General features: G+C 46.9%; 1 protein-coding gene across 3 annotated transcripts in view; it reads right to left on the bottom strand.

The window, feature by feature from the left end:
* The window catches only part of LOC119389656 (carbonic anhydrase 1), a 123,873-nt gene that overhangs the window by 18,378 nt on the left and 78,838 nt on the right, over positions 1-26,657 (bottom strand). For all 3 annotated transcript variants that reach the window (XM_037657013.2, XM_037657014.2, XM_037657012.2), the window contains exons 2-7: positions 11,046-11,084; positions 6,593-6,775; positions 5,388-5,539; positions 3,974-4,066; positions 2,661-2,891; positions 2,007-2,159 (exon numbers count right to left, since the gene is read on the bottom strand). In XM_037657013.2, the coding sequence (XP_037512941.1) occupies positions 2,007-2,159; positions 2,661-2,891; positions 3,974-4,066; positions 5,388-5,539; positions 6,593-6,775; positions 11,046-11,084 (851 nt within the window). The remainder of the gene's footprint in view (positions 1-2,006; positions 2,160-2,660; positions 2,892-3,973; positions 4,067-5,387; positions 5,540-6,592; positions 6,776-11,045; positions 11,085-26,657) is intronic.

The following is a 26,657-nucleotide window of genomic DNA, read 5'->3' as shown; positions in this document are numbered from 1 at the left end:
AGCCTAATGAAGTCACTTTTCGCATACACTTAAACTGCTACAGTTCTCCTTTCTAATGTCATCGGAGGGAAGGAGAGTTTTCGAAGGGCAGTGCTATCTTTTAAGAAGAATTAAAGAAAAATACCACAACGTCTATTGCGCTGAAAAATCTGCTAAATATCTGCACGCCGATTCCTTAGAGGGAACATCTGACACACGTCTCAAGTATAGAGTGGCAGGCTAATCGCTTCATGATCACGGCAATAATATTATCTGGGGTTTAACGTCCCAAAACCGCGATATGATTATGAGAGACGCCGTAGTGGAGGGCTCCGGAAATTTCGACCACCTGGGGTTCTTTAACGTGCACCTAAATCTAAGTACACGGGCCTCAAACATTTTCGCCTCCACCGAAAGTGCAGCCGCCGCGGCCGGGATTCGATCCCGCGACCTTCGGGTCAGCAGTCGAGTGCCATAACCACTAAACCTCCGTGGCGGGGCTCATGATCATGACATGCGCGGTACCTCTATATTCTCGTATCGTGTCCTGCCTTATGGCGCTACTGGCTGCCGTGACTCACCTTGGCGAGTAATTTAGCGCTACATTCTTATATGAACAACAGCTTGCCAATTCATCAAAGATCGCGATGGTTATGCGTAAAAGGAAAGAACAAACAAGAAACATCGAACCATGCACTAAACTTGAGTTTCGAAATTCCTGCCCGCCATGGCGACTGAAACATGTCGAAAGCCTCAAAGAAGCTTCTGCAACAAGTTCGTTATAAGCGTTTACTCGTAGAAAAAGAAAAAAAGAAGAAACAACCTAAGCGATCATGCTATGCAAAGTAGACCGAAAGTCATGGTTAAACTAAAAACAAAACTCGCTAATGTTAAAAGAGAATGATACCGTGAAATCATTTGTTAATTAACAGAGGCCGCTAGAAAGATGGTTTGATTTGACACCGATTTTAGACGAAGTGATGCCCGCATGCGCTGGACATAAAGATGTGGATGAAAAGTCCTTCTTCCCGCAGTCAAGGTCGTATGCAGTCTTTTACAGTTCGTCCACCGCGCAAAGGGCGTCAGCGGCAAGCCTGTCCCCACTCTGGATATGCACGTAACGAGGGCGTACCAACACTTAAATCGCTGATACGCATTAAGGGCTGCCTTTCTGTTTACGGAACGCAACGCGCAAGCGCCAAACAAATAACTGCGCCTGTTATGGGAGAAGGGGAAAACTGCGCCGGCGGTCTCCGGCAGCTAAAACGCACCGTCATCGTGACCAGCGTCGCGACCGAGGGACGTGGCACAGTTCATCATACCGGAGCTTAAAAATAAAAATAATAATAATAAAAACGCTTTTTGACGTGTCAGCCAGGCGTCATTGCTCTCGGCGTCATTGCAGATGCACCGAGTTAGTGTCTGAGTTTGTCTCATTCGCTAAACTGCTGAAGTATCATTAACAAAGATCGTCCGAACAAACTGCCTCGATTCGGAAGCCAACGAGTCGCCCACGGCAACGCCTGACAAATGACGTGGCACCGGCTTATTTAACAAGCGGGAAAAAAAAAAAGAACGTCCCAACAAGTAGTCGGCGCTGAACTTCCGTAGCCAAGACAGGCGGGCGTCCACGCACGCAACATGTCACGGTGCTGTATCAGAGTTCTTTCGCGAGCGGCATCACATGACTCGGAGAGGTCGACGATGACTCTTCGAACGACCTTAGAAGAACAACGAGAACGATGGTGTGTCACCCTACTGTACGTGAGAAGAACTATTAACGCTATGTCCTATGAAACAGTCCCACTGGCAGGCATGTCTGCCGCACGAAGAGTGTCCTTTGCGTGTTTGGTGTAAGTGTTCATGCGTGTGAGTGTGCGATAGAGCGCGCGGATGACCAGATGCGAATTGGCGTCTGAGGAGGAACAAGAAGAAGCAGCGGCGGCCACCACACCCCGAGCAGTAGTAGTTCACTTGCGCAGTAGCAGCATCCGTCCACCACCCAAGGCAAGGAGACAGACCAGTACCGAAGGGAAACCCTCGGGTCCCAGGCCCGGGGCCGACGACGGGAAGCTCTTGAACACGCGTCGACCGTTCAGCGGGAACGTGGGCCGGAAGTTGTCCACCAGCAACGACGAGTTCTCGTCCTTGCCCATGCGCAGGAGCCGGAACTGCTGCAGCTGTAAGGTGGCAAGTGTCAGACGAAGGGTGAGAGTACATCGTGTCTTGAAAGGTACGTACACGTATTGGCTGGATTACTGGCATGATTAGAAGGGGGGGGGGGTACTGCTACTTTAGAACAGCATAAAGCCGAGCTATAGTTGATAGGGATTCACGTTTTGTGGATAGTGCTGTTTCATTTCATTACGTTATATTAAGGATCCCGTTATGCGTATTACGTAAGGGGTGTAGTTCACATGTGTACACAATAAATAATAATAAATTGTCGGGTTTTAGCTGCAGAAACCACATGTATCAATCGGATTATGACTAGACGCTGAGAAAACATCGTGGCGTGGATGAACACATCATGAGGAGCTTTCGCCCTTCCTATTGACTTAGTAATAGTGCAGATTACACAGTGCTGCAAGGAACTATAATGAGCTAAAGTGAAGTTAACCTCTCCCTTTCTTTCATTCATTCTATTTCTCTCTTGTTATAGAAGAAAGACTCGCGCGTACCTGCTCCTCGCTGATTGGCACCGTGGTGGTCATCACGAGGAAGGTGACGGCCTGCGAGCACGGGGGCGTGGTCAGCGAGCCCTGGTAGCGGTAGTAGCTGCGCGTGATGCGCGGCAGGAATCGGTTCAGCACCACGGGGCTCGGCATGTTGAAGCCCTTCTCGTCGCTGAGCCGCACTTCCTTGAGGGCGTCCACGACGACGCTCAAGTCCTCGTTAGCCGTCGGGCTCACCTGCGCACGACGCGAGCAGCGCTGAATTAAGAAGTCGCAGCACCACTCGAGAGGATAACCGAACAACCATATTTGTTCGGGTTTAACATCCCAAAACCACGATATGATTATGAGGGACGCCGTAGTGGAGGGCTCCGGAAATTCCGACGACCATCTGGGGTTCTTCAACGTGTACCTAAATCTAAGTACACGGGCCTCAAGCATTTTCGCCTCCATCGAAAAAGTGGCCGCCGCGGTCGGGATTCGATCCCGCGACCTTCGAGTCAGTAGTCGAGCACTATAGCCACTAGACCACCGTAGCGGGATGATAAGCAAACACCATGTAGCCGATAACATTTATACGAGATAAGTTCAAAGTAAGTAAGTAACTTATGCGCAGTTACGACACAGACATAAACTTAATTCCCCTGCTGCAGAATGTACGTGAATTTTTTTAGCAAATTTCTGTTGACGTGTGCGAGTGACTATATTCCCGCTGCCAATTTTCTTGTGAATAACGCTGTATACTTTGCACCCGCCATGGTGGCTTAGCAACTAAGGTGTCGCGCTTGTAACTCGAGGCCAACGGTTCGATTCCCGGCGATGGCGGCCGTACTAAGATGGAACGAAGTATTAGACTGTACGTTTACTTAGATTTATGTGCACGTTAACGAATCCCCAGGTGTTGAACATTAATCCGCAGTTCACCACTGCGGCATACCTTATAACCATATCGTGTTTCTGGCACACGAAACATCATTGTCCTTGATATCTGTAGCGTTCACACCTACGAGTGTGTAATAGATTATCGATATTCATGTCTAGCTTAACAAAAAACTCTTGCGAAACAGTTCTTGTGCTTGTTGACTACTGCACCTGAACCAAATCAGTCCATTACTGTACCAACAAACCAAAAACGACCATTACTGTACGGCTGGTCGCTTTGCGATTTCAGTGTGATATGTTAAGTGCGAACGCCTCGGTCGCGCAACTTTGAGAGTCGACGACGTGAATGAGCCCTTATACACAGCAAACGGCTGCCATGCCAAAACCAAGTTATCAGACAAAAAAAAAACAAGAAAAACGTCAATAATTTGACCCACCTCAAAGTAGACAGCTACGACAGCGAGTCCGTCTTCGTATTTCATGGATTCAGCAGCGGAGCCGTATTTGGCGTTGAAATGCACAAAGTGAAGCTGCAACAAAAGACGGAATCTTAGTTAGGAAGTTGCACAGATTCAGGAACGGTGAGTCTTGCAACGGGGCTTTATCAAACAGTGCTGACAGCTGTCACCAAAAAGTTGAAATATTTCTCAATATTATGACATTCGGAAATTCTGAAGAAGCGCATCAAGGTTATAAATTAATAAACGCACCATGAAAGCGTATATCGGAATTCTGTAACTGTTTTAGCTGATACGTAGGAAGTAGAAAATAGCAAACAAAATCGGCATAGTATGCATCGTTGAGTCACTCGATAATTTCCTAATATTCAGCAATATATTTCCCTAAAAAAGGAAGAAAAATTCGATGCCCTAATACAAAAACTTGCTCTACACGCACACACCACACATATTTTAACGCGATAGCGTTAAAGAGCTCGTATCGCAGAAATTCCGCTGTCGGCGTCGGCACCGTTGGTTGTGAGCGAAAAAATCATCATCTTGTCCGTGACCGAAAAATCGAAAAAGCTGCAAATAAATAAATGATAAAAATATTGGGTCCGGGTGAGAATCGAACCCAGGAGGTCTGCGTGGCAAGCAGGTGTTCTACCACACAGCCACGCCTCTGCTTGGAGCTGCACTGAAAGTAACTTTGATCATTCCGAAAAATACGCGTCTTGTATACAAGTGTCACAGTACGAGATGTAATATCGCAGTAATATTGCGTGGTACAAGCGTACATTGCCATCGCGCGTCACACCATGTCATTATCATAACGACTTTGTGGTTTAAAGACAGCCACCCATTACAGAAGGCACATTACTGCGCGTATTCCTTTAAGACCACGTAGTGGGTGCATCGCAGCTTCGAAAAAGTTTCTCGCGCATAATGGCCCCTGGTTTAAAGCATGCTACCCATTACATAAGGCACACACCTTAGTGCGCGCATTCTGTTAAACACTCGTAGTGTTCGAAGTGCGCACTAGGGGCAGGATATCCCTATCGCGTTCAACTCTTAAAGGCGAAGCTTAAGCGTCCCCCCAATTTTTAACCTTCTTTTTTTGCGCAATAGATATCAAAATCGGCATAGGGTATGCCAAGCACAACGATTCCTACATTCCCACTGCGCATATAGGTTCTTTAGCAAAGCTCCCTCATGTAACTCTTTCTTTCTTTCTTTCTTTCTTTCTTTCTTTCTTTCTTTCTTTCTTTCTTTCTTTCTTTCTTTCTTTCTTTCTTTCTTTCTTTCTTTCTTTCTTTCCTTCTTTCTTTCTTTCTTTCTTTCTTTCTTTCTTTCTTTCTTTCTTTGGATGCTCAAAGAAATAGATGAGATGACGCTGGGCGCAGACACGTACCTCGAGCGGGTACTGGAACCCACGGACCGTGTGCTCGGACCCTCTGCTCGAGTTCGCGCCCCAGTGAAGATGGAACTGGGCGAACTGGAAGCGGCCCGGCAGACGAGCGCCCTCGATGAACCGGTTCGAGTCCTCCGTCGCCGAGATTTGCACTGAGAGAGAGAGAGAGAGAGGGGGGGAGTTAGAAATGCTCCCATCACAGGGTCCCTTATGCGTTCGCCTAAGGCGGCCGGAAGGTGGAAGCCAACCGGTGTGGCTATGTCACCGTATTTATATCACGCGAACGCCGATCTTTAATTTTCTTTAGTCACGCGAACGCAGCAACGACGAAGTGAACGCGCAGTTCGAGCGCCTCGATCAACGAGGCGCGCGGCACGCCGGCTTCTCGCTCTAGGTCACGTTCACATGCGAAGGCTCTCGCCCTATAGAAAGACCGACTGTTGGGGATCATCTAATACGCTGAAGGCTCGTTCACACCGGCGACTAGCACCGGTCGCGGTACCATTTGCAACTGACGACCAAAAAGCGACTCAAGGCGATTGCTGTTCATACCTGCGTGTCACCCACATCCGTCGCCACGTCGTCCGCTCGCATTGCCATTGCCCCGTAAAATAAACTGACGTCCTGTTCCTGCGCATCTGATTGGATAAGAAGTTTACGAAAAATCGAGCAACGAGCGACTGAGCCAAAGCAGTCGCTTTGCGACCAAATCGGCCATTTACTTGGTTGCGCGACCGGTGGTAGTCGCAGGTGTGAACGAGCATTTACATTAATCGCACGCGTTAGCAGCTGCCTTCAAACACTACTATCTGTTGAATCCCAAAATTTCACGCATTATGTTACCCGCCATGGTGGTCTCTTGTTTACGGGGCTCGACTGCTGACCCGAAGGTCGCGGGATTGAATCCCGACCGCGGCGGCCGCATTTTCGGTGGAGGCGAAAATTCTTGGGGCCCGTGTACTTAGATTTAGTGCACGTTAAAGAACTCCAGGTGGTCGAAATTTCTGGAGCCCTAACTACGGCGTCCCTCATAATCATATCGTGGTTTTGGGACGTTAAACCCCAACAATTATTATTATCATTATCATTATTATTATTATTATTATTATTATTATTATTATTATTATTATTATTATTATTATTATTATTATTATTATTATTATTATTATATCACGCGTTATGTCTGTGAGGGCGCATGCGCATACCTGTGTGTCCATTGTTGACGATGTACGGGTTGTACAGTTCTTGGTCGTAACCGTTGAAGTTGATCTCGGCCAGCCCAGAGTCGTACTCCGCGTAGCGGTCGTCCAGGTCCACGGGTGACTGATGCTTGTCCCCGCACTGGTTCACATTGGGACTCGTGTCAACGTTCGCCCAGTTGTAGGGCCCTGCGATCAAAACCACAATCCCTTACTCGCCGTGTAGTCTTAGCGGCTGTGGCGCTGCGCCGCTAAGCACGAGTGTGCGGGTTCGACACCCGGTCGTGTATAGACCGCATTTAGATGGGAGCGAAATGCTAAACTATTAGTCCCATGACAATTAAAAGTCCATCGCAAAGCAATGAGAACACTTCAATGCTTCTTTTGAAGATACTAGTATTTGCTGGCACTCGCAGTGAGTGCCGACTGGACCACATCGCGTGTGTGTGTGTGTGTGTGTGTGTGTGTGTGTGTGTGTGTGTGTGTGTGGTGTGCGGGTGTGTTGTGTGTGGTGTGTGTGTGTGTTTGGGTGTGTGTGTGTGTTGCGTGTGCGTGTGCGTGTGTGTGTGTGTGTGTGTGTGTGTGTGTGTTTGCGTGTGTGTGTGTGTGCGTGTGTGTGTGTGTGTGTTGTGTGTGTGTGTGGGTGGTGTGTGTGTGTTGTGTGTGTGTGCATCGTGCTTCTGTGCTCTAGACATTCACGAACTTCGTTACAACGAGAACTTTTAAATTTGAAGGCACCGAACGCAAGGCGTTATCTATAAACTACATAAATTAAATTAATAAAACGCCCACGTACCTTAGAACACGTTGAGGACGCCCGTGCATGCAGTCAAAATTAATCGGGCGCATCCGGTACGAGAACGACTCAATCTCTGCGTCCACTGAATCAAATTCGGGGAAATTTGTTGCTGTTTAAAAAAAATGTACCAAATGATTGCAACGGGCTTCCGGCACATGCCTTCATTTTTCTGTTATCTTTTTATTTTTGAAAGACTCAAGCGTATTAAGTTCGCAACTGCTTGACTCGATCGACTATAAATGCTGATATTGTAAGGCTGCAAACTTCATCTGCTCTCAAGGATGAAAGGCATGATTTGCGAGTTGATATAAGCTAATTGGACGAGACAACGCTTAAGAGAGCGAGAGCGAAAGAGAGAGAGAGAGCAAGGGAAATACAAGGATGTTCACCACGTTGCGTCTATTGACTACCGTGTAGGTAACGGGAGGAGAAGGGAGCAAGAAAAGAAGAAAATATTTTGGAAGGTTTCACTTGCACGCAGACGCACGTGCGCATACATAGGTACGCGCATGCAAACACTTCAGCTGCTTTTGAGCCACAGAACCTGATTTAACTAAGCACGCACACACGCACGCGCCGACACGTGGACTTGGTGCTTCTTTTTTTTCCTCAGATCTATTTCCTATTAACTTTCAATAACCACCTTTGCATGAAGAGCTCCAGCATTTAGGATGATTATCCTCGCGTGGAAGTAAGCGAATCTTTGCGCACGCTAGTTTTGGCCTCAAGTAATAGCAGCAGGATAGACCGTTTCAATTATTCAGTCACTAACACATTCTGCCTTGCTTCTCATCATCGTGTACAGAATGGACGGGATGTTTTTCAATCGATAAAGGTCTTGATTTAGTGCCAGCTGGCACGAGGTAACCAGAGAACTGTGCAAACAAAACAAAATTGGAGCATTGAATTACATATACCAAGCGTTCGTTTTTTTAATAGTTTAGTTATATTTTTAAAAATCTGAAGAAAAAAAAACCATAAACATCAGATGAGCCACATTGCACAATCTCATTTTCACGCATGCATTATTTGCCGAGTTATTACTTGATGTACAAGCTTTGACGTTCGGTTGGCCGAATGAAAATTCATAAGTGCATGCTTCGTAATTTGCTCATTATCATTAAATTTAATGCACGTGCGTTTTGGAGCTTATGGAAGTAACGTTCACTTCGCATGAATTCTGAGTCTCAGCGTTGGCCTTGAGATAGCGATCCACGAAATATAACGTGGAACCCCAGGATATAATGGCATATTAATAAAGCATGTACTGTGCTATAACACACATTGCGGCTTTCCAGATGGCGATTTTATAGAAGCGTACATCACTTAATGTTTAAGGAAACAACATCTACTGCTGCTGCTACTACTGCTACTGCTACTAGTACTACTACAGCAAAAAAAAAAAAAAAAATCAGCACTCTATGGTATATCGTATTCCCAAACAATGATTGCCACCAACAGATACATATGTTATTTATATATGTGAAAAGGGTCTCGCGTTGCCAAGGGATTAGTGCCTTTTGCAATAAACTAATTAAGAAACACACATGTTACACACTTTTACAATTACAATTCACATTTCCGTGGGCGTTTTACTGTCAAAGGTGTTTGTGCCTTTTTGTGTACTTCTACACATGGCTGTGCATTTTTTTTAATCGAGTAGTTCACCATACCCTATTTCGCCGCTTCTTTTAATTTTTCCTCCGGAGTCTCAAAGTGATCCTTGAGCACAGACTCAGAGATTACTGGTGTTCTCTGAGGTTGTTCGTTCTGTTGCAAAAATCTCGGAGTCAATTAAGCAGCCCCCTGTTTTCCGTCGCCCGTTGAACGACGCGTACGCATGGTCGCGGTGCGGCATGCCCCCAGCGGCGTGCAGTCATTTGTTCGCGCGGAGTCGTGGTCGCTGACACAGGGACTGTTTGCAGTGCGCGCCGCCGGGCAACCGTAATTTATTTGGTCAGCTTGTGGACGCAGCATGTGTCGCGTGCGTGTGTGCGTACTGGCAAGAGAGCGTGGTCACGTCGTGCAAAGAACACGCTTTCGTACACCACACATACACAAACACACGCTTACGCACGTTGTTTGGTCGAAGCGAAACGCGCCAGAATGAATTGACGTCGTGCACGGCACGACATCGCTCACTCGCGAGACAGAGAATGAAAGAGATTTGCCGAGGCTGGCGCGCTTTGCGTTTTCTCGCAGCGGAATCTATTTGAAGTCTAGTACGGAGCTCGCAGTTCCTACGCGTCGTGTCTGATGTTGTCCGGCGTGCTGACGACGCTACCACGTGCGCTTATTGTCCAATATTCGCATGTGCCAGAAAGGGATAACGGGCAAACGAACACTGGTATAGCCGGAGTGGGTGGATGGGTAAGGGGGGTAGGGGGAGAGGGGTTGAACTCTCCCTACGCATATTTTTCTATTTTGTATGTGTATACATACACGCACACATACAAACACACGCACGAACATAATAAAGGGTGGTTAGACCCCCCTCCCCCCAGAAAAAGTTTCTGGCTACGCCCGTGCCGACAATGTTACACGCCCTCTCAACACTGTATGGATGGCACTGATTAAGTGATGGGGATGAATGTAGCGCCGGAAAGTATTCAAAGAGAGCACGTTAAGAAAGAAAAGAAGGAAGTCAGGGGTAAACAAATAAACATCTTCGTTTAGTATTATTTTTATTTTAATTTGGTTTAGCTATTCGTGGTACTCTTCAGAAGACATTCTTTGTTTTCACGACTGTGAGTGTTTGGGAGGTGATAATTTACTTCTGGAAACTCGAAGGTCTCCAAATATGCCTAGATATCCTAGCATCATATTCTCGAAAGTGCAAGCTAAGGACGCCACCAAACAAGGAAGCCAAGGAAAAAGTAGGGGACATTATTTGTCATTTTTGACTAAGGCGGACGAAAAAGCACCTCTGCCGTCGGTGGTTCCCGAACCCACAACCTTCGGATTACGCGTCCGATTCTCTACCATTTGAGCTGCGACTGTGAGCTTCATTGGGCTTGTGTTTAACAGAGAAACGAGCCCCTCGAACCATTCTCTTTCTTTCCTTCTTGTAAGTGAGTGATCTGCACTTGATAATTTGTAGATCGATTTCTCTGTATGTTCATGCATCGCTATAGCTTCGTCTTCATAGTCAACAAACACTTGTCTGTCGGACTCTCTCTTTTTACTACACTTTTTCTTTGGCGGTGCTGAGTATTTGGTCAATATACCATGACATATGCCCAATGAGTCACTCCTTGTACATAACACCCCACCCCCACCCCCCCCCCACACACACACACATTTCGGTATTTCTCTCTCATATTATCTTACAGGTAAAAAATCCTTGAAGCTGGGGTGTCGCTTGAGCCAATGCTTCGAGAAGTGGTCTTGTCTTGAAGGCAGAAGACAAGGCCACTTGTCGAAACGTTGACTTCAGCGACAATCCGGGTTCGAGAATCTTCTAGTCTTCATCTTCTCTTGAAGTTCTGCCCTATTCTCTTAGTAATAACTGAGTATGTGTGCGTTGAAAAAGAAAAAAAAAAACACGCAGAGAGCATATACACTCACGGACATGCACACGCACCAATGATATAGTATTCACGCCCTCACATTTTTTTTTTTTTTTGTCAAAGTGTCAAGCGTTGTTGTTTCTTTACTCACCGAATGGTCCACTGTAGCCCCATTTTGCACTGCATGAACCTGCGTGAAAAAAAAAAAGATATATATTAGGGTGCACAGGAGACTATGAGCAAAACGCAGTGACATCATTAGTTGAGTTCATCGCCTTTATGGTTCGTGATGGGAAGAATGTCCAGCACATCAACAACAACGGCAACTGCATCAACAACAACGACAACTGCAACAACAACGACATGAAGCACAACGACAAGGCAACGCACAATCCTTCCGTTTTACCTATCGTGAACTACCAATTCGCCAAAAAAATTAAGGTCACAGCCTTTTATGGTTGCGATTCACCTTGCGCCTAGATTTACATGGTACCAAGAGGATAACATATGCATTTGGACTGGTTGGTTCATGTATAACTGTAGAAGGCAGCGCTAAAAGACGGGATGAAGAAAGGACACAAACCCACGGCGCTGTTTGTGGTTTGTGTCCTTTCTTCGTCCAGTCTTTTAGCGCTGTTTTCTACAGTTAACCAAGAGGATGCCAGCAAAATGAAGAAAAAGACGAAGAAAGCAAAGAAAGAACCGGTCAACAGAGGCATGTAGGTGGCTTGATTAACAACTGACTTAATTTTCAAGAAACAACCTATTTCTTCCGTACTGCGACGCACCAACTTTCCCGACAAGCCACTCAGTGGGGTGCTCAGCTGGGCTTGTTGGTTACATGGGTGAACTGCACGAAGGTGGGACAAGAAAGTGCGCTCGTGTTTGTTTGTCACCTTGCTTTCTTGTCCCGTCTTCCCGCAGTTCCGCCAAGTCCACTGTCGTGGATTACGCTTGTTTGCGCGTTAAAGAACCTCGGGTAGTAAAAATTATTCCGGGGTGCCCCAATCTGGCATGCCTCGTATAATCATGCTTTGGGGCACAGCCTTGTCGGCGCGGTCAGCGAGTCATTCTCTATACCGCTTGGTCGAAAGTTGTTTGTGTCAGTAAAGCTCAAATAACAGAAAGCTGAGCTATTAAGGCGAAAGCTTTAGAGGCCCGATCAAATGCGAAAATTTACCGGCGTCCCGCTACGGCGGCATCAAACTAGTGGTCAGAAAATCATCACTAGATGACGTCATAATGACGTCACAGATGGACAAAACTTGTGACGTCGCCACACGGCACCCTTGCTTGGTCAAAGGTGGGCCGATCGCGGAGGCAGTGCAAAACCACGTTAGGTGCAGAAAGCATTCAGAGGGTGGCATGGCAGGATCTACACATCGACTGAGAAGAAAAAGAAGATTGCTTTTGCCTTCTAGTCGTCTTAGGTGACTACATAATGGATCCTGCGAGTTTTTTTCTTTTTCTTTTTTTTATGGGATTCATGTCGAAAGACGGGCCTGCGAACACGGACACAAGGGAAAAGTCAGGGCAACACAAATGCCGGCGCTTGAGTTGTTCCGACTTCACTCTGGGTCCGCGTTCGCACAACAGTAAACTTCCCTTCAGACCCAGCAAGCGTTTAAAGAACAAATAGCTCTAACAACGCGTTCCTGCTGCAGAAAGAAGACAACATCGTTGGTATCGAACCGTTCCTGCTAACCTATACACAAAGCCGCCCGAATGGGCCAAATCACCACGGTACCCAAATAAACAACGGCTGCGCCCGTTTACGAACACAAGCGAGTGTCGGGTGTTTCTCGCAATGATTATGTAAGCAAACGGAACGAGACCAGAAACTCGAACCACGAACAGGAAGAGTTCGAAACGGACGTGCTTTCGCGAAGCGCGCATACACCCCGGCGCACCGCTTTGAGGCCGGATCAAAAATAAGCTGTCGCCTTCGAAATAAACATCGTCTCTCGCTCCCGATGACTGCTCAGCTGTGTATACAGGGAACCCTGGAGCTTCGGATTCGGCTCGCTACGAATATATACAGTGATATCAGCGGCCGATTGGAGCGTTTAAAGCCGCGCTGCCCATCCGCCTGGAAATAGCATGCACCCCGACTGGCATGCAATACCGCGATGGCGCCAGCCGGCCCTCTTTGCATGGTAGGGGGCATTCCGCGAGCTTTTACGATACCGATCGTCCTCTTCAAGTTTGGGGCGTGCATGATTGCCACGGCCGTGCATGACATTTGTATCGGCTTGCCCCCGACAATACGTAAAGGTAAATTGTTGAGTGATACTGAAGCAACAAGGCAAAATAACAATTACCGACAGCGTGATCACACTTTTGTGAAGTATACAGGCTATCTCCGCAGCTAAAGTGGTAATTTCCTTAATATTTTTACTTCTTCTAATTGGTCTAGTAATTATTTTGCAGAAACACGCAGGCCGAGAGTTACCGAATGGCTGGCAATTGGGTATTCATGCCGATGACGTGTGTTAGTTTGATTACCAAACTATACTTTTTCTGACTATAGAAATCACATTGTCACTTCTCAGAAATGTGATGCCTGTTGCTTGGACTTTATTAGTACGTTCATTTCGCTATATTTAAATTCTTAAGCATGTTCACTCTGGCCTCCTAGTGCCCTTGACGGCGGGGAAAAATGTCGCGGTGCGCTTATGTTGGTGAAAAATACGGTAGGTGGTTCTTCTCGGGAAGAATAGAAATCTGGGTCATTTGGTGAAAGTTCTTGAATATATTTGAAAACCAGCGCAAAGCCCGACACTGCCACAAGAATGGTGGCGTGTCCCTTCTATACTTCTTGTGTCCGCGCCGGTTTATGCGCTGGTTTTCAAGGTTCTTCTCGGGGCTGTTCGACCGTCACGTTGGCTTCGTTTACTTCATCAATTGTGCTGACGCTGCAGGTTAATTGTCATGCCAAGCAGCGTCCATTTTTCGTATGCTCAACTAACCGCGACTGTCTTCTAGCCGTCTCGGTCCTCTCTTGTGCATAGGCGTCATCAATTACGGACTCAAGGAAAATCATAAACGCTTTCTTTTTCTACCCGGCCGTTTTTCACTGTCTAGCTAGTCTCGGCAAGGATCTCGGTTCTCGCTGCTAGTTCGTCTCGCACGTTCTAGTTTTCGAAACGAAGCTCTCATATAGCTACCTATATTTCGTACAGTTCATCTCCACTTTTCATCGGTACTAAATATTCTCCAATCGCAACCTCGATCTAGAGAACGATAATCCTTCCTTCAGACGATTGCTTATGTTAAGCCGTTCCCTGCTTGACACCCTGACGCCAACCAAACCATATTTCACTCGCCAACTACTCACGTAAAAAAGGGTATAAAATAGCGAAACAGCCCCCGCCAGAAATTGCAGTGCCTCACACTGCAACTCCTCCTCCCCTTCATTTCACTCACTCACTCACTCACTCACTCACTCACTCACTCACTCACTCACTCACTCACTCACTCACTCACTCACTCACTCACTCACTCACTCACTCACTCACGCACACGCACTAACGAGAAATGCAGCCCCGCATTCGACAATAGACTACTTTACGACGCGAATATTATCTCCCTGCCATATCAACCTAAAATGGAAAGGAATAACTAATCCTCGGTGAATCATTTGCAGGATGGCCAGATGCGTAGTTAGGCGGCGTGCGGATTAAGCAAAATGTTACACGGCGACGCTTTTCGGCGAAACGAATCTTCAAGGTTAAAACCTCGTCTTTTGCGCGTTTATGTAGGGGAGACGAAAAAAAAAGGTGACAAAAAAGGAAAGCGCGCATACTCTCGTGCGTTGGCAGGCACGCCAGTCGCGTATATATACCCACATGCGCGCGCCCGTTGCTTGCCCTCCTGACGCGCTGTGGACTCTCTTAATCTTGATTATGCCTCACGGTGCACGTGTGCGGACGTTATAGGCGCGCATATCATCCCGAAGATTCCAGACAGGAAGGCCAAAAAAAGAAAAAGTAAAGAAAGGGTGTTGGAGGTATTTACTATTACTTTTTTCTCTCGGCGCGCGTGCACTCACTCTTCTTCGCGGACATATAAATTAAAGGCCTGATACGGCGTATAAAATCCCCAAACCGGAAAATCCGCAATTCAGATATCGAGCGCGGAGGAGACGGCGCCAATAGGTGAATGGCGTGCCCCGCATGCATAATCGATGCCAAGGGCAGTGGGGCGGCGGCTTCGTACGGCCGGTGCCGCATTTGCGTTTTGGAATGAAGAAAAATAAAAATTGAAATTCATTTAAGAGGAAGAAAGAAAAGGAGACGCTATAGAGGAACGAAATTGGCGATTAGGTAGCACAGTTTTGTGCGTTTGTTTTTTTCGTGAAACCAGACGCATACACCTCGAAGGCGGATAGGTTACAGGAAGAGATCACGATTCGTTTTGCGGTATGCGAAATTCCATTGGATCACGCTCGTATGCACAACACTGACTCCTGTTACTATGCGTAGTATTCTTTCCAGAAGCCGTACAAGCGCTACTAGGCTTCCTGCGATCTAGTGGCCTGTCTGAGCGGCTCTGTGTGTGTGATTGTGGTTTTTTTTAATCTTTTATCTCTCTCTTTTCAATCATATATTTAACCACCCCAGTGCAGTGTAGCATACCGGATACTACCGGTATACTACCATCTGCTTAATTAACCTCCCTGCCTTCCTTTTCTTTCTCTATCTCTCTCCTGTTACTACATGGCCAACGCTTCATTGTGTATGTGAAGTTAGACTTACGCGTGATTAGGATGGACGCGGAAAAAAAAAAACACCAAAACTATTTTTTGGTGGCGTACAACGGCCGCTGGCAGATACGGCTCGAAAGAACAATGTACAGTCGGCGTCACAAGTTTAGAGACCAGGAGCTGAGAAAACTTTGAAATTATCGGTAATTGGTGACTGTATTCGGTCGAACTGCGCAGTTTCTGACTTTTAGTTGGTTTTAGAACAGGCCGAATTATAAATTCGAGGCTGCCTGCCGAAGCAGTGGGAACATAGTCAGCTTTTTTTGTGTCTCGTGGTCCCTAAACTTTTGACGCTGACTGTGCAAGAGAGAGGAGCGTTGCTTGAATGGTTGTCTCTCAATTGATGATAGCGCAAACCAATAAACGGTGATGGTCCGAGAAATATGGTGCTATCTTCTGTATAGGAAGGCTGAAGATTATAATAAATGAATTTTAATTTGTTAACTGTTTAATTGTTAACTGATCTTAGAAAGCGACTTTCATGGCTATCTGTAAGTCCCCTTATTAATAACAGATCAAACGTGAGAAGGTCACAACGGTCTCATAGAGCAGTAGTCTTACAGAAGAAAGCGCCAACATGAATATACAGTTGAACTGAGAATGGTTGCGGCGGGTTAGTGGGTGTTGCACACGTGAGGAGTGGGGCAGCGCAAAGGAAAATGACGGCGACAAAATATGTCTGTCTATACTGGTGGAATGGTGCTCGGACGAGAGAACTCGAAAGGTCGCGGGATCGAATCCCGGCTGCGGCGGCCATATTTAAATGGAGGCGGAATGCTCGAGGCCCGCCTACTTAAATTTAGACGCATGTTCAAGAACCCCAGGTGGTAGAAATTTCCGGAGCCTTCCACTGCGGCGTCCCTCATAATCATATCGTGATTTTGGGACGTAAAACTCAGAAAATTCATTATTGTGTTTGTTTAAATGCCGTGGTCTCCGTACGATAATTTATGTTGGCAGTGTGGGTTTGTCTCCTTCGTCGCTTGACGTTTGTTCCGTTTTGCTCTCCACCACTCCTCCAATTGAACTGTTTCCAGTTCAAAGGTCTCGGCCTTCGCACTGGACGTGACAACGTGAAAAAACCCCGCGATCTCTTCACCACGTGCTGTAAGTACCAGCACCAACCTCGGCGCGCGCATATACTTCGCATACAAATTCATGCAGCATCATTACGCATATCGAAAGATTTGTTTTTACTTTACGTTTCTGAAAGAGCTGAGCATTACTTCTCTATCTGCATGGTTGTCGAGCCAACACTTAGCTCAACAGCCGAGTGGGTGGCTACGGTCCAAGCTTCTCGAATAGGTCATCCAAACACGCCATGGCTTTAGGCACGAAATGAGCCGGAAACGTAACCGCGACGACGTGCGTGATCGAGACGAGACGGGCCGATAAAGCGCTCGTCGCCTCAGATATAGGCCTACTTCGCTACACGTTATCGCACAAGAACGAAGAATGCGCGATTGCTCCGTTGACGTGTACTTCCATTAACAAATAACGCTGTGTCCCGATGCCAGGGACGCTGCATGGATGTGATTGCATCCGCAGCGATGCCACGATAGGCTGGCGCGCAGTGCTTTCTTTACGCCACATGCGTTTTGTTGAGTGCCTTCGGTGCACCGGGACATACGCAAGGAGTCTTCAGGAAGGCTGGTGGAATACAGATTGCATACCGTTGTCTATATCAGTCTAAGCCGGATGACGTACTCAGAGCGGCAGGCTTTATTGGGAGTGCAATCACTGATTTGCTATAGTGTAAAGAGATACCATCGAAAGAAGATCGCGCGCGTCGTGGAATTTTCAAGGAAAGCCGTCGTAACTTCGAGAATAACAACGGAGAATTAGCGGAGGCAGAAGAAGTATCTCGCTCTTATTCGTAATGCCAGTCCATAACCGGAATGTTATCTCAACTCCCTTTTACGCATGACGCACTCAGAGCGGCAGGCTTGATTAGGAGTGCAACCACTGCTTTAGCTAGTGTTAAGAGATACCGTCGCAAGAGGATCGCGCGGGCTGCGGAAACTTCAAGGATCATGACTTAGAGAATAACAACGGAGAATTTACGGAGGCAACAACACTGTCTCGCTGTTATAGCAATGTCAGACTATGATCGGAATGTTATCTTACCTCTCTCTTACGTTGTACGTATCTCGAGCCGCTGAAAGGAAGATTTTCCTTTCTTTAAAGACAAGGTCCGCGCGCGTTCTGTAAAGGCAGCACCGCAGTCACGTCTTCATTTCCGTGAAATGCGATTCCTGGTATTTAAGTAGTATCCCGGTTTGTGGCAGGATGTTGGTTTCGTTATTATCAGCAGTATCATTGAATTGCTATAAGATCAGCGGTGACAATAGCGTTGACATCATAACCATTATAATAATGTTAATTGTAACCGCTGGACAAACGCATATGTAGATTTACAAGTTATTTTAGCTATGCGTCAACTAAGGCAAGCTGATACCTGCAGTTATTTCAATGTCACCAGGTGTATGGAGAATAACGCGTTTTAAACGTCATCAGCTCACTGTTTTACTCTTATCAGTATTATACGTAGTTTTGTCATGCTCCATGCAATGCGGCCGCATCGTAACAATTGGTTACAATACTGCGCTCCAGTTTTTAAGACTCACATTTTTCATCCCCACCGTTCGATTGTGCATAGAGCGCATGCTTCGAGGCGCTTATGCCTAAGCATCCTTCTGACAAATCTGTCGTCCCATCCGGATATAAATACACTCACACGCGTGTTTCAACAGTTGAGGATCTTCTGTATTCGTTCGAAAGAGGAAACCAGCGATCATGAAACGAAGACAGCGATGAACAAAAACCAGGCAGGACAAGCGCTGGACTTACAACCTAATGTTTATTCTTACGAGAACGGAAATCTGGGCGAGTTTGTAAGAATGTGTCATATAGCAGGTTGGTTGGTTGGTTGAAAAACTTTATTTGGGTCCTGCAAGGCGCGCGTCAGCGCGCAGGTAGCGCAAAAAAATAGCAGGTAGCGCAAATACGCAGGTACGCACAAAAATATAGCAGGTAGCGCAAAAAAATACGTAGACACAAGCCAGGAACATAAACACGAGACAAGGTTTGAGGTTAGCATCTTAAGAAAAAACTGGCCCAGCAGGACGAGACACCAAGAAAGAACTGACGAAAACGAGCGCTCGTTTTCGTCAGTTCTTTCTTGGTGTCTCGTCCTGCTGCACAGTTTTTTCTTAAGATGTTCGAACCCGTACCAACTCGCCCAACTTTCAACCCTTGTTTGAGGTTAGCGCTCGTCTCGTGTTTATGTCCCTGGCTTGTGTCTACGTTTTTTTTTTTGCGCTACCTGCTCTATATGATGAATGTTTATTGAAGAAAACCCACATCCCCAAACACATGAACCAGCAGCACATGCGTAACCAAGCTACCTCAGCCGTGTCAAAGTGGTGCAAACTAAATTGCCATGAAATACACCAGAATATAAACGCAACGTGCACCAGAAACGCGAATTCTATCTGTCAGATGTTGAAACTTACAAATACGTTTCTGTATATGTATCCGGCAATGTCGGGCAGCGCTACTCTTGCACGCTAGAACTTCCTTCCCGGACATATATGTGCCTTAGCGTTCCTCCCTGACATCCTCCAAGCTCTCAACACGTGTGTAAACAAAAGCACGAAGTCGAAACAAACAAAAAAATACATAACATTGGCATCGGCAAACAACAAGGAGATGCTGTCGTCGTCGTAACTTACACGCCTTCTCTCAGGGACGGCAGCCGTCAACTCTCTTACAACGCCCATGTCGAACTGCTCAATCGTCGGCGCTCGAAACAAAAGGATGGCGTCCGTAAGCGATGGCTCGAAAACTTTTCCGACACGCCAGCGCGCGTCAAGTTTTGTTTGTCGTGTGCGAAGTGCGGAACAACTACGGCGTGCTCCTGCGCTGTCGCGTACGATTGACACCAGACCGAGGAACAAGAAACAGATTGCAACTATACGAATGAACTGCGAAGAAACTACATGCGAGAGAGATGACTAGCTCGTGTGGCTGTCTTCGCGGAAATTTACTGCCGTATAACAGAGAGTGTGACATATAAAGAAATCAACAGCTGAATACTCTGCTTCGATGATGACAGTAAACAAAAGAAAAAGACCGCGATATGAAAACAAAGAAACAAATAATAGGCTTCTATATTTTTTTTTATTTACACAATACTGCAGACCTTAATTGGGTCCATGCAGGAGGCAGCACATAAATACATACATTCACAGAAACCACAACGAATAAGACAAGCTTAAAAGACCAAAAGAAAAAAAAATAACATAACATCAGAAACAAACAAAAGTAATAATAGAGAACATAATGCGCACGCATGAACATTAGATAATACTCATACAGATCGAAAGACAGCAATAACACTTTTTAAATACTCAAGAACGGAACAGTAAAACTAACGAACGAAGAGTTAATCAATGTGACATTGTTGATAAATTAAATAGATATACGTTCAATAGAATCTGCGTTTATTATTTGCGATACCTCCAGGTTATTCCATCTTTTTACAGTTTCTGGGGAGAAGGAAAACTTAAATAGGTTAGTTCTTGTGCTGTATGGCGTTAGAGAAAGATCATGACGATGCCTTTGTTCGACGTGCTGTAAGTGGGGACACATAAGCCTGTGGCTAAGAGAGAAGCTTGTTTTTAGTTGGAAAATAAATTTTAACCGGTGTATTTTCCTTCGGAGTTGTAGAGTCTGAATATTATGATGTTTCATTAGGGCTGTGGGAGGTCATTTATTCTATATTTAGAAAAATAAACCTAACTGCTCGGCGTTGTATCATCTCTAATGCATTATGTTTTTTTTTTGTGGGGTCCCATACGATGCAAGCATATTCGAGTTTTGGTCGGATTAGTGATGTGTAAGCCAAAAATGTAGTGTCACGAGGAGCATGTTTATTAGTTTGTCCTGAGGATACAAAGTTTCTGAAAGAAGAGTTACAGATGTTGGAAATGTGGTTATTCCGGCTTAGGTCACTGGTTATTGTGATTCCAAGGTACTTATATTGGTTTACTTTGGTGAGCGGCGTGGATCCTAGGTTGTCAATGAACGACTATTTGTTAACTTTTTTTGTTACAGACATGTAAACAGTTTTTTCAGTGTACAGTTTCCATGCCCCACCGCTTGCACCACGACAAAATGTTTTGAAGGTGAAGTTAGTATTAACTGATCATTAAGGAAACAAACTTCGTTAAACAAAACACAATCGTCTGCGAATAGCCTAATTTGTATGGGAGCCAAATGCATTAACAATGTCATTTATATAATTAGAAACAGTAAGGCCCTAACACACTACCCTGGGGAACTCCAGAGGTTACGGAAAGTTCATTAGAAAAATAATTACTATTTTATCAAACTGCTTGCGATTAGACAATAAGCTGCTACCCAGTTAATAATGTATGCTGGAAGGTTAATTGACTGCAATTTTCTAGGAGTTTACTATGAGGAACAAGATCGATGCTTTCTTAAAATCCAAAAATATAACGTCATTTGGCTTGACTTGTCAAGAGTACTAGCAAGTAGTGATGATTGTCGTAATTTGTGTTACAGTGAAAACCCTTTGCGAAAGCCATGCTGGCTTAAATAAATGGTGGAGACACCTTAATAATGCCTTCAAGAAACTCAGCCAAACCCGGTCAATGGGGGCACGCTGTTTGCCAGCTTCCACCAAATTCAGCATAGTTTTTCCCGTGCGCCGCCATATGGGGCTAGCCGACTCTCCCTCCAGCTACGCGAAGCACTCTTGCTCTCCACAGGTTGCCATGAATGGATTTACTCGTGATCTACACGGTTAGCGTGACTTGCTGTGTATTCAAAGGCCCTTTTTCAGCGAAAGCCGTATTAAGGCGAAAGTCCTTAGATGTACCCCAACGCGAGATGTAACCGTCGTTGGCGTCCAGCGTCGGCGTCAACACGAGCGGATACTCAATTAGCAATACCATGGTATGACCAAAGTATGACGTCATCATGAGACTCATGATGACGTAACACGTAGATATCACCACACACTGTCGCGGCGGTGTCAACACCAATGATTCAAGAAAACGGAATCAAGTAGGCAGAGGTCACGTGCTGAATAGGTGAATGCGTGCGAGCCGACGGCGCATCGAAGTCGCATGACCTGAATGTCAATCGATGTCATCAGGAGCCGACCGTGTGACGTCATCATGATGTCAGAGAGCTCGGAAAATTGCGACGTGATCATAACGCTTCATGATGAGTTAATCACATGACCTCACATGATGACGTCATCACACGCCATCGTCGCTTGGTGAAACGTGTGTCCATCTCGGAGGCAATGCTTAACTACGAGAGTGGGAAAATAAAAAAATCACAGCATATCCACGGAGTGATTATAGGATGGGCGAAGCTGCGGAGGTTCATCGGTAAACGTGAATCTTCCGTGAATTCTGCCCAGTACATCATCACCGACGTGAGATCGGGCGCGTTTATACTAAGGTTCGATGAGAGTTATGACGACTTGCAGCTCACTTTAATTTTACATGTACGCTGTGATTTTCATTGTTTCATCACGCACAGGAGAAATCGCACACACGCACTACCTTGGAGGTCAAAATCCCATGCCTATAGTGTACGGGGTGGTCAGTGAACGGTTGTGCAGCGCGAGCGGTCGGTTTTTTCAATCAAGACGCTGCCGCGACGCTGCCTGCGTCGGCGCTGCGAGGCAAGATAGGGGGGGGGGGTACCGTAGGAGACCTGAGCGATGTGAAGCCGGAGCACTTGCACGATCGCGTTCCGTTGGCGTTCGTTGGGCATGCTACCGACCTCGCGTCGTGGAACGCGAAGGAACGCTACGCGCGTCGTATCTTCCATCTAGCCTGGCCGTTAATTCTCACAGGGCGAGCGGGAACGCGGTCGATAGGCGGCGAGAGGGGGGCAGCGTAGGAAGAGAGAGAGAGGGAGGGGACGCGCATGCGCTCGAGCTCATCGCGGCGTTTCGCAGAGAGATTTCGGCATGTCTAGCCCGCGTTTCAGAGGAAGAGTGGAAAGGGGAGGGGAGAGGGGTATGGAGAGGAGAAGGGAGGGGAAGGGGAGAGAGGGAGTGAGAGGGTGAGCGGTGAGGGAAGGGCATAGGGTAGAGGCATGGGGAATGGTGATGGGTAGTGGAGAGGAGGTGTGTGGAGAGGGTATGCACATGCGCAGTAAGGGTGTCACGCCGCACAACCACCACCACCACCACCGGGCAGATACTGCCGTTTACTGCCGCTGCCGGGAGATACGCCGGACAACGGAGATTTGCAGTTAGACTAAGAGGAGCTACGCCTCTAAATGTTGCAATGCCTATGATCGCGGAGGCAATGCAACAGCACGTTAGGTGCAGAAAGCTTCCGGGTAAGGATCATATATAGAGCGAAATGAGAAGGCTTTCTACTTCTTGTCCTCTTAGGCAAAGGTATAAGGGCCCTATGGTGACATAATACTGAGGTTACGCTGACGCGAACTCACGCAAGAGAGCAACAGCTCAGACTACGAGCGCGTCTGCGTACGGACGCTCGGATGCGTCCCGTTTGTAGGCTTCCTACTCGCAATGCGTGGACGCAGCAATAACAACATCGTTATCTACGCATTCGCGATCACCGAGAAAACGTATAAGTGTTCTGCAGCAAAAAACTGAACGAATATACGCAGTACACCCAGAGCAAATACAGACGCACTGTCCCAGCCGTCCTCGCTTCACTTGAGCCAGCCAGAGTTGTCGGCCAGGGCTCGCTGGGAAGCGGAAATTCGCACGCTCTTTCTCTTGTGGTTGGTGCTGAGTGGTACGCAGCATCCAGGGCTTCACCGGCAGCGTTTAACACGCTACCGCAACGCTCGACGCCGTATTGTTTAGAACTAAACGCAACCGGGAGTAGACGCAGTGCGGGCACCAAGATGCATAGTTTTCTGCGCGCCGCCATATTGGGACTAGCCGCCGCTCCCAGCGCGGCGTTGCTGTCAGGCAACACTGTGTTTTGGCGGGCGGCGGTGCGTTGGCGGCATCTAGTGGGTCAAAGCTGACATCACCTTAATACAGCCGGTCATTAGGCTCCCTAAACGGGCGCACTTAAAGCGTCGGCCAGCTCGCCCCGCTCCTGCGAACGCCGTTTCCCTTCGCCCTATAGGCGTGCAGCATTCGTGCGCTTATCCGAGGAAAGAAGGGCCGGGCGGGGGGAGAGGTGCGGAGTGTTGTCTGTCTTGTGCTTTCCCCCGCGATGTCCGCGCTGAAGTCACGAGCGTACGAGGTCACTTCGCTCGCTGCAGCGGCCGCGTTTGCGAAATGAGCGCGTTGTTCAAACAGAAATAGTAACAACTGTGACAGTTCGCGCTCGTCCTGTGTGTACCTGTTCGTTCGTTCGTTCGTGCGTCCTGCTTTATGTTTGAGAAGTGCGCTTCAAGTGCCGAGCTGTGACGCATGATAGTTCACGCTCGTCCTGATGTGTGCTTTTCGTGCGTCCTTTGCGCTTGAGCGACACGCTGGAAATTTCGAGCTGGTTTCCGTTCTTCGCTTTAACATTCCAATTTGTTTGCTATCGCATTCATTGCTTCGCCGTTGCGGCGAAACTGACTTTTTTCAGTTAACATTAAGGACCTTTTTTATTCACTCCCCAGGCAGCTCTCGTTGACACTGTCCATGAAGGTATCGATGTGTACGGTGCAACCCGTTTTCACAACGCGGTTGGCACAGCGTCGCCAGATTCATGGACTGCAGCAGCTCCACATTTCCTCCAACGTCATCAAACATGACGATGTCCTGTACGTGCAGCGAGATGGCGTCTGCATCGGGTCCTGCATAGCCCCAATCCTGTCACCTGCTTCTAGCGCTTATGACAGGAAGCTGCAAGAAGGTATCGGACGGTTTGGCGTCATGAGGACCTTCAGGTGTGGACGACTTACTGGTGCTGCTCCGGAGGACTCCTGAAAAGAGCAGTGAAAGGTCGACACAATTTTCGCCCACTTCTCGACGTGCTTCCCCGGTTCTCATTCACCAAGGAGCTCCCCGCTAACGTCAACTGCGTTTTCTTGACCTCATGTTGCACCTCGGTGCAGTGCACACGTGCTGGAAGTATGCGCCCCGCTCAGAGAAGGGCCTTCTTCCATTCAGACCTCACCATTCCAAGCTCGTCAAGCTGTCTACAATGAAAACGCAGGTCTTGCTCTCATCAGGTTGCAACAAGCTTCTCTCAGCAAGTCCAGCGATTGACGACTGCAGGCTTTCCCCCAACAGCTTCTGTCTGGTTAGCGGAAGCCATTATAAGGGAGCGACGGCTATTTTCGACTACACCCCAGCAATTTGACAAGAAGCGAAATTTGCGGTGATACCCTATCTACATGGAGTGTCCACCGCATCAAGAAAGATGCCGCACGCGCCAGTGTCAACGTCGTTTATTCGGCACCCATGAACTCAGTTCGCTGTGCAGGAGAGTGAAGAACTCAAGTCCTGCAGTCAGGAGTGCAAAAAAGAATCATGTCACCCGTTTCGTCCTTTGCAGGTTGGTGTTATCTACGAGGTTCCCCACATCCTGCGGCAGCAACTACATACTGCATATGTCAGACTAGCCGCTGTGTGAACGATCGCCTGCGTGAACATTCCAACAACATTAGAACCAAAACAGGTAGCAATCTGGCAATACATTGTGCCGCATGTGGATGCACCCCAACTTTCAGCGGACGCGCATCGTGCGCCGGTACCGTGATAATCGCACCCGCGAAATATATGAAGCCTTCTCCATCCATGTGGCAGGTCACCCATGCATCATCCCCTTCTATCACACAAGAGATTAACTATCTGCGCAGTTGCGCGTTCTACGCTTCGTTGACAAAGCACATCCCAGAAGCGCATATATTCGCATTGTGAAAATAAACGCATTAATTAGTAGTCAGCGCTAGTCCTGTTTCATCTGTCTCGTCCTTGTAGTTCTGGCGCTATTTTGTTACTATGAATGTGTACCAACAAGCTCAAGTTCGTACGCTTATTTTATTTATGTATCACAGTACCCTTAGCGCCATAGGGCATTACAAAGGGGGGGGGGGGGGGAGTTACACACCAAATGATTGGTAATGACATATTTACAGGTATCAAGTACAGTAAAAAAGAACATACAAGAAAAGGAACAAGCATTTACACAACTCAACCTTCTTCATGACAACAAAGACACATAGCATCATATCATGGAGTAGAAGGCAGCGTTAGACTTCATGGTGGCAACATCATTGGTTAGGTGATTCCATTCCGAGACTGTGCGTGGAAAAAATGTGTTCCTGAACGACTCGGTTTCTGCATCACTTTTCTGGGCGCACAAATGAACAAGGACGAAAAGCGACGCGGACACAGCGCTGTGTCCGCGTTGCTTTTCGTCCTTGTCTATTTGTGCGCTCAAAAAAGTGAAACATGAATTAGCAACATGGCCAACATACGCTCTATTGGTTCTGTACTTATTGTAGTGTGGTCGATTCGTGATGAGATGTAGTGCGGTTGAAATATGTACTTATCCTTATCTATACGGTTCTTGTGTGAAGTATGTTATGAAACATTTTTAATCTTAATTTCTTCCTCCGTATTTCCATAGTTTCCTTTGCAAGGGGTATGTTAAATTTCCACCTATAATTATTGAGGACAATCCTTACCACTAATTCTGTACCTTTCTAGTAATTATATTCATTTTTAACCACGGGTCCCACACTGTGCGAGCAACTCGAGTATAGAGCGGACATATACAGTAGTTGCCTTGTTTCTATCGGGAGCGTTTTGCGTTTCTCCGCAGGAAGCCGAATACTTTGCAAGATTAGCTGTTACTTATCGAATATGACAATCCCAAGATAAGTTTCTGTCAAGAATACTCTTAATACTCAAATCTCTCACTGAAGAAATGTGGTTGCCATTTAGGTTATAATTAGGTTGTAATTTTACCATATATATTATGTTGATATGACCGAGGAGGGGTTGAGGCCGACACCCAG

This window comes from Rhipicephalus sanguineus, chromosome 4 (genome assembly GCF_013339695.2).
Source record: "Rhipicephalus sanguineus isolate Rsan-2018 chromosome 4, BIME_Rsan_1.4, whole genome shotgun sequence".
Taxonomy (NCBI): domain Eukaryota; kingdom Metazoa; phylum Arthropoda; class Arachnida; order Ixodida; family Ixodidae; genus Rhipicephalus; species Rhipicephalus sanguineus.
This window is presented reverse-complemented; position numbering and strand designations above follow the sequence as displayed.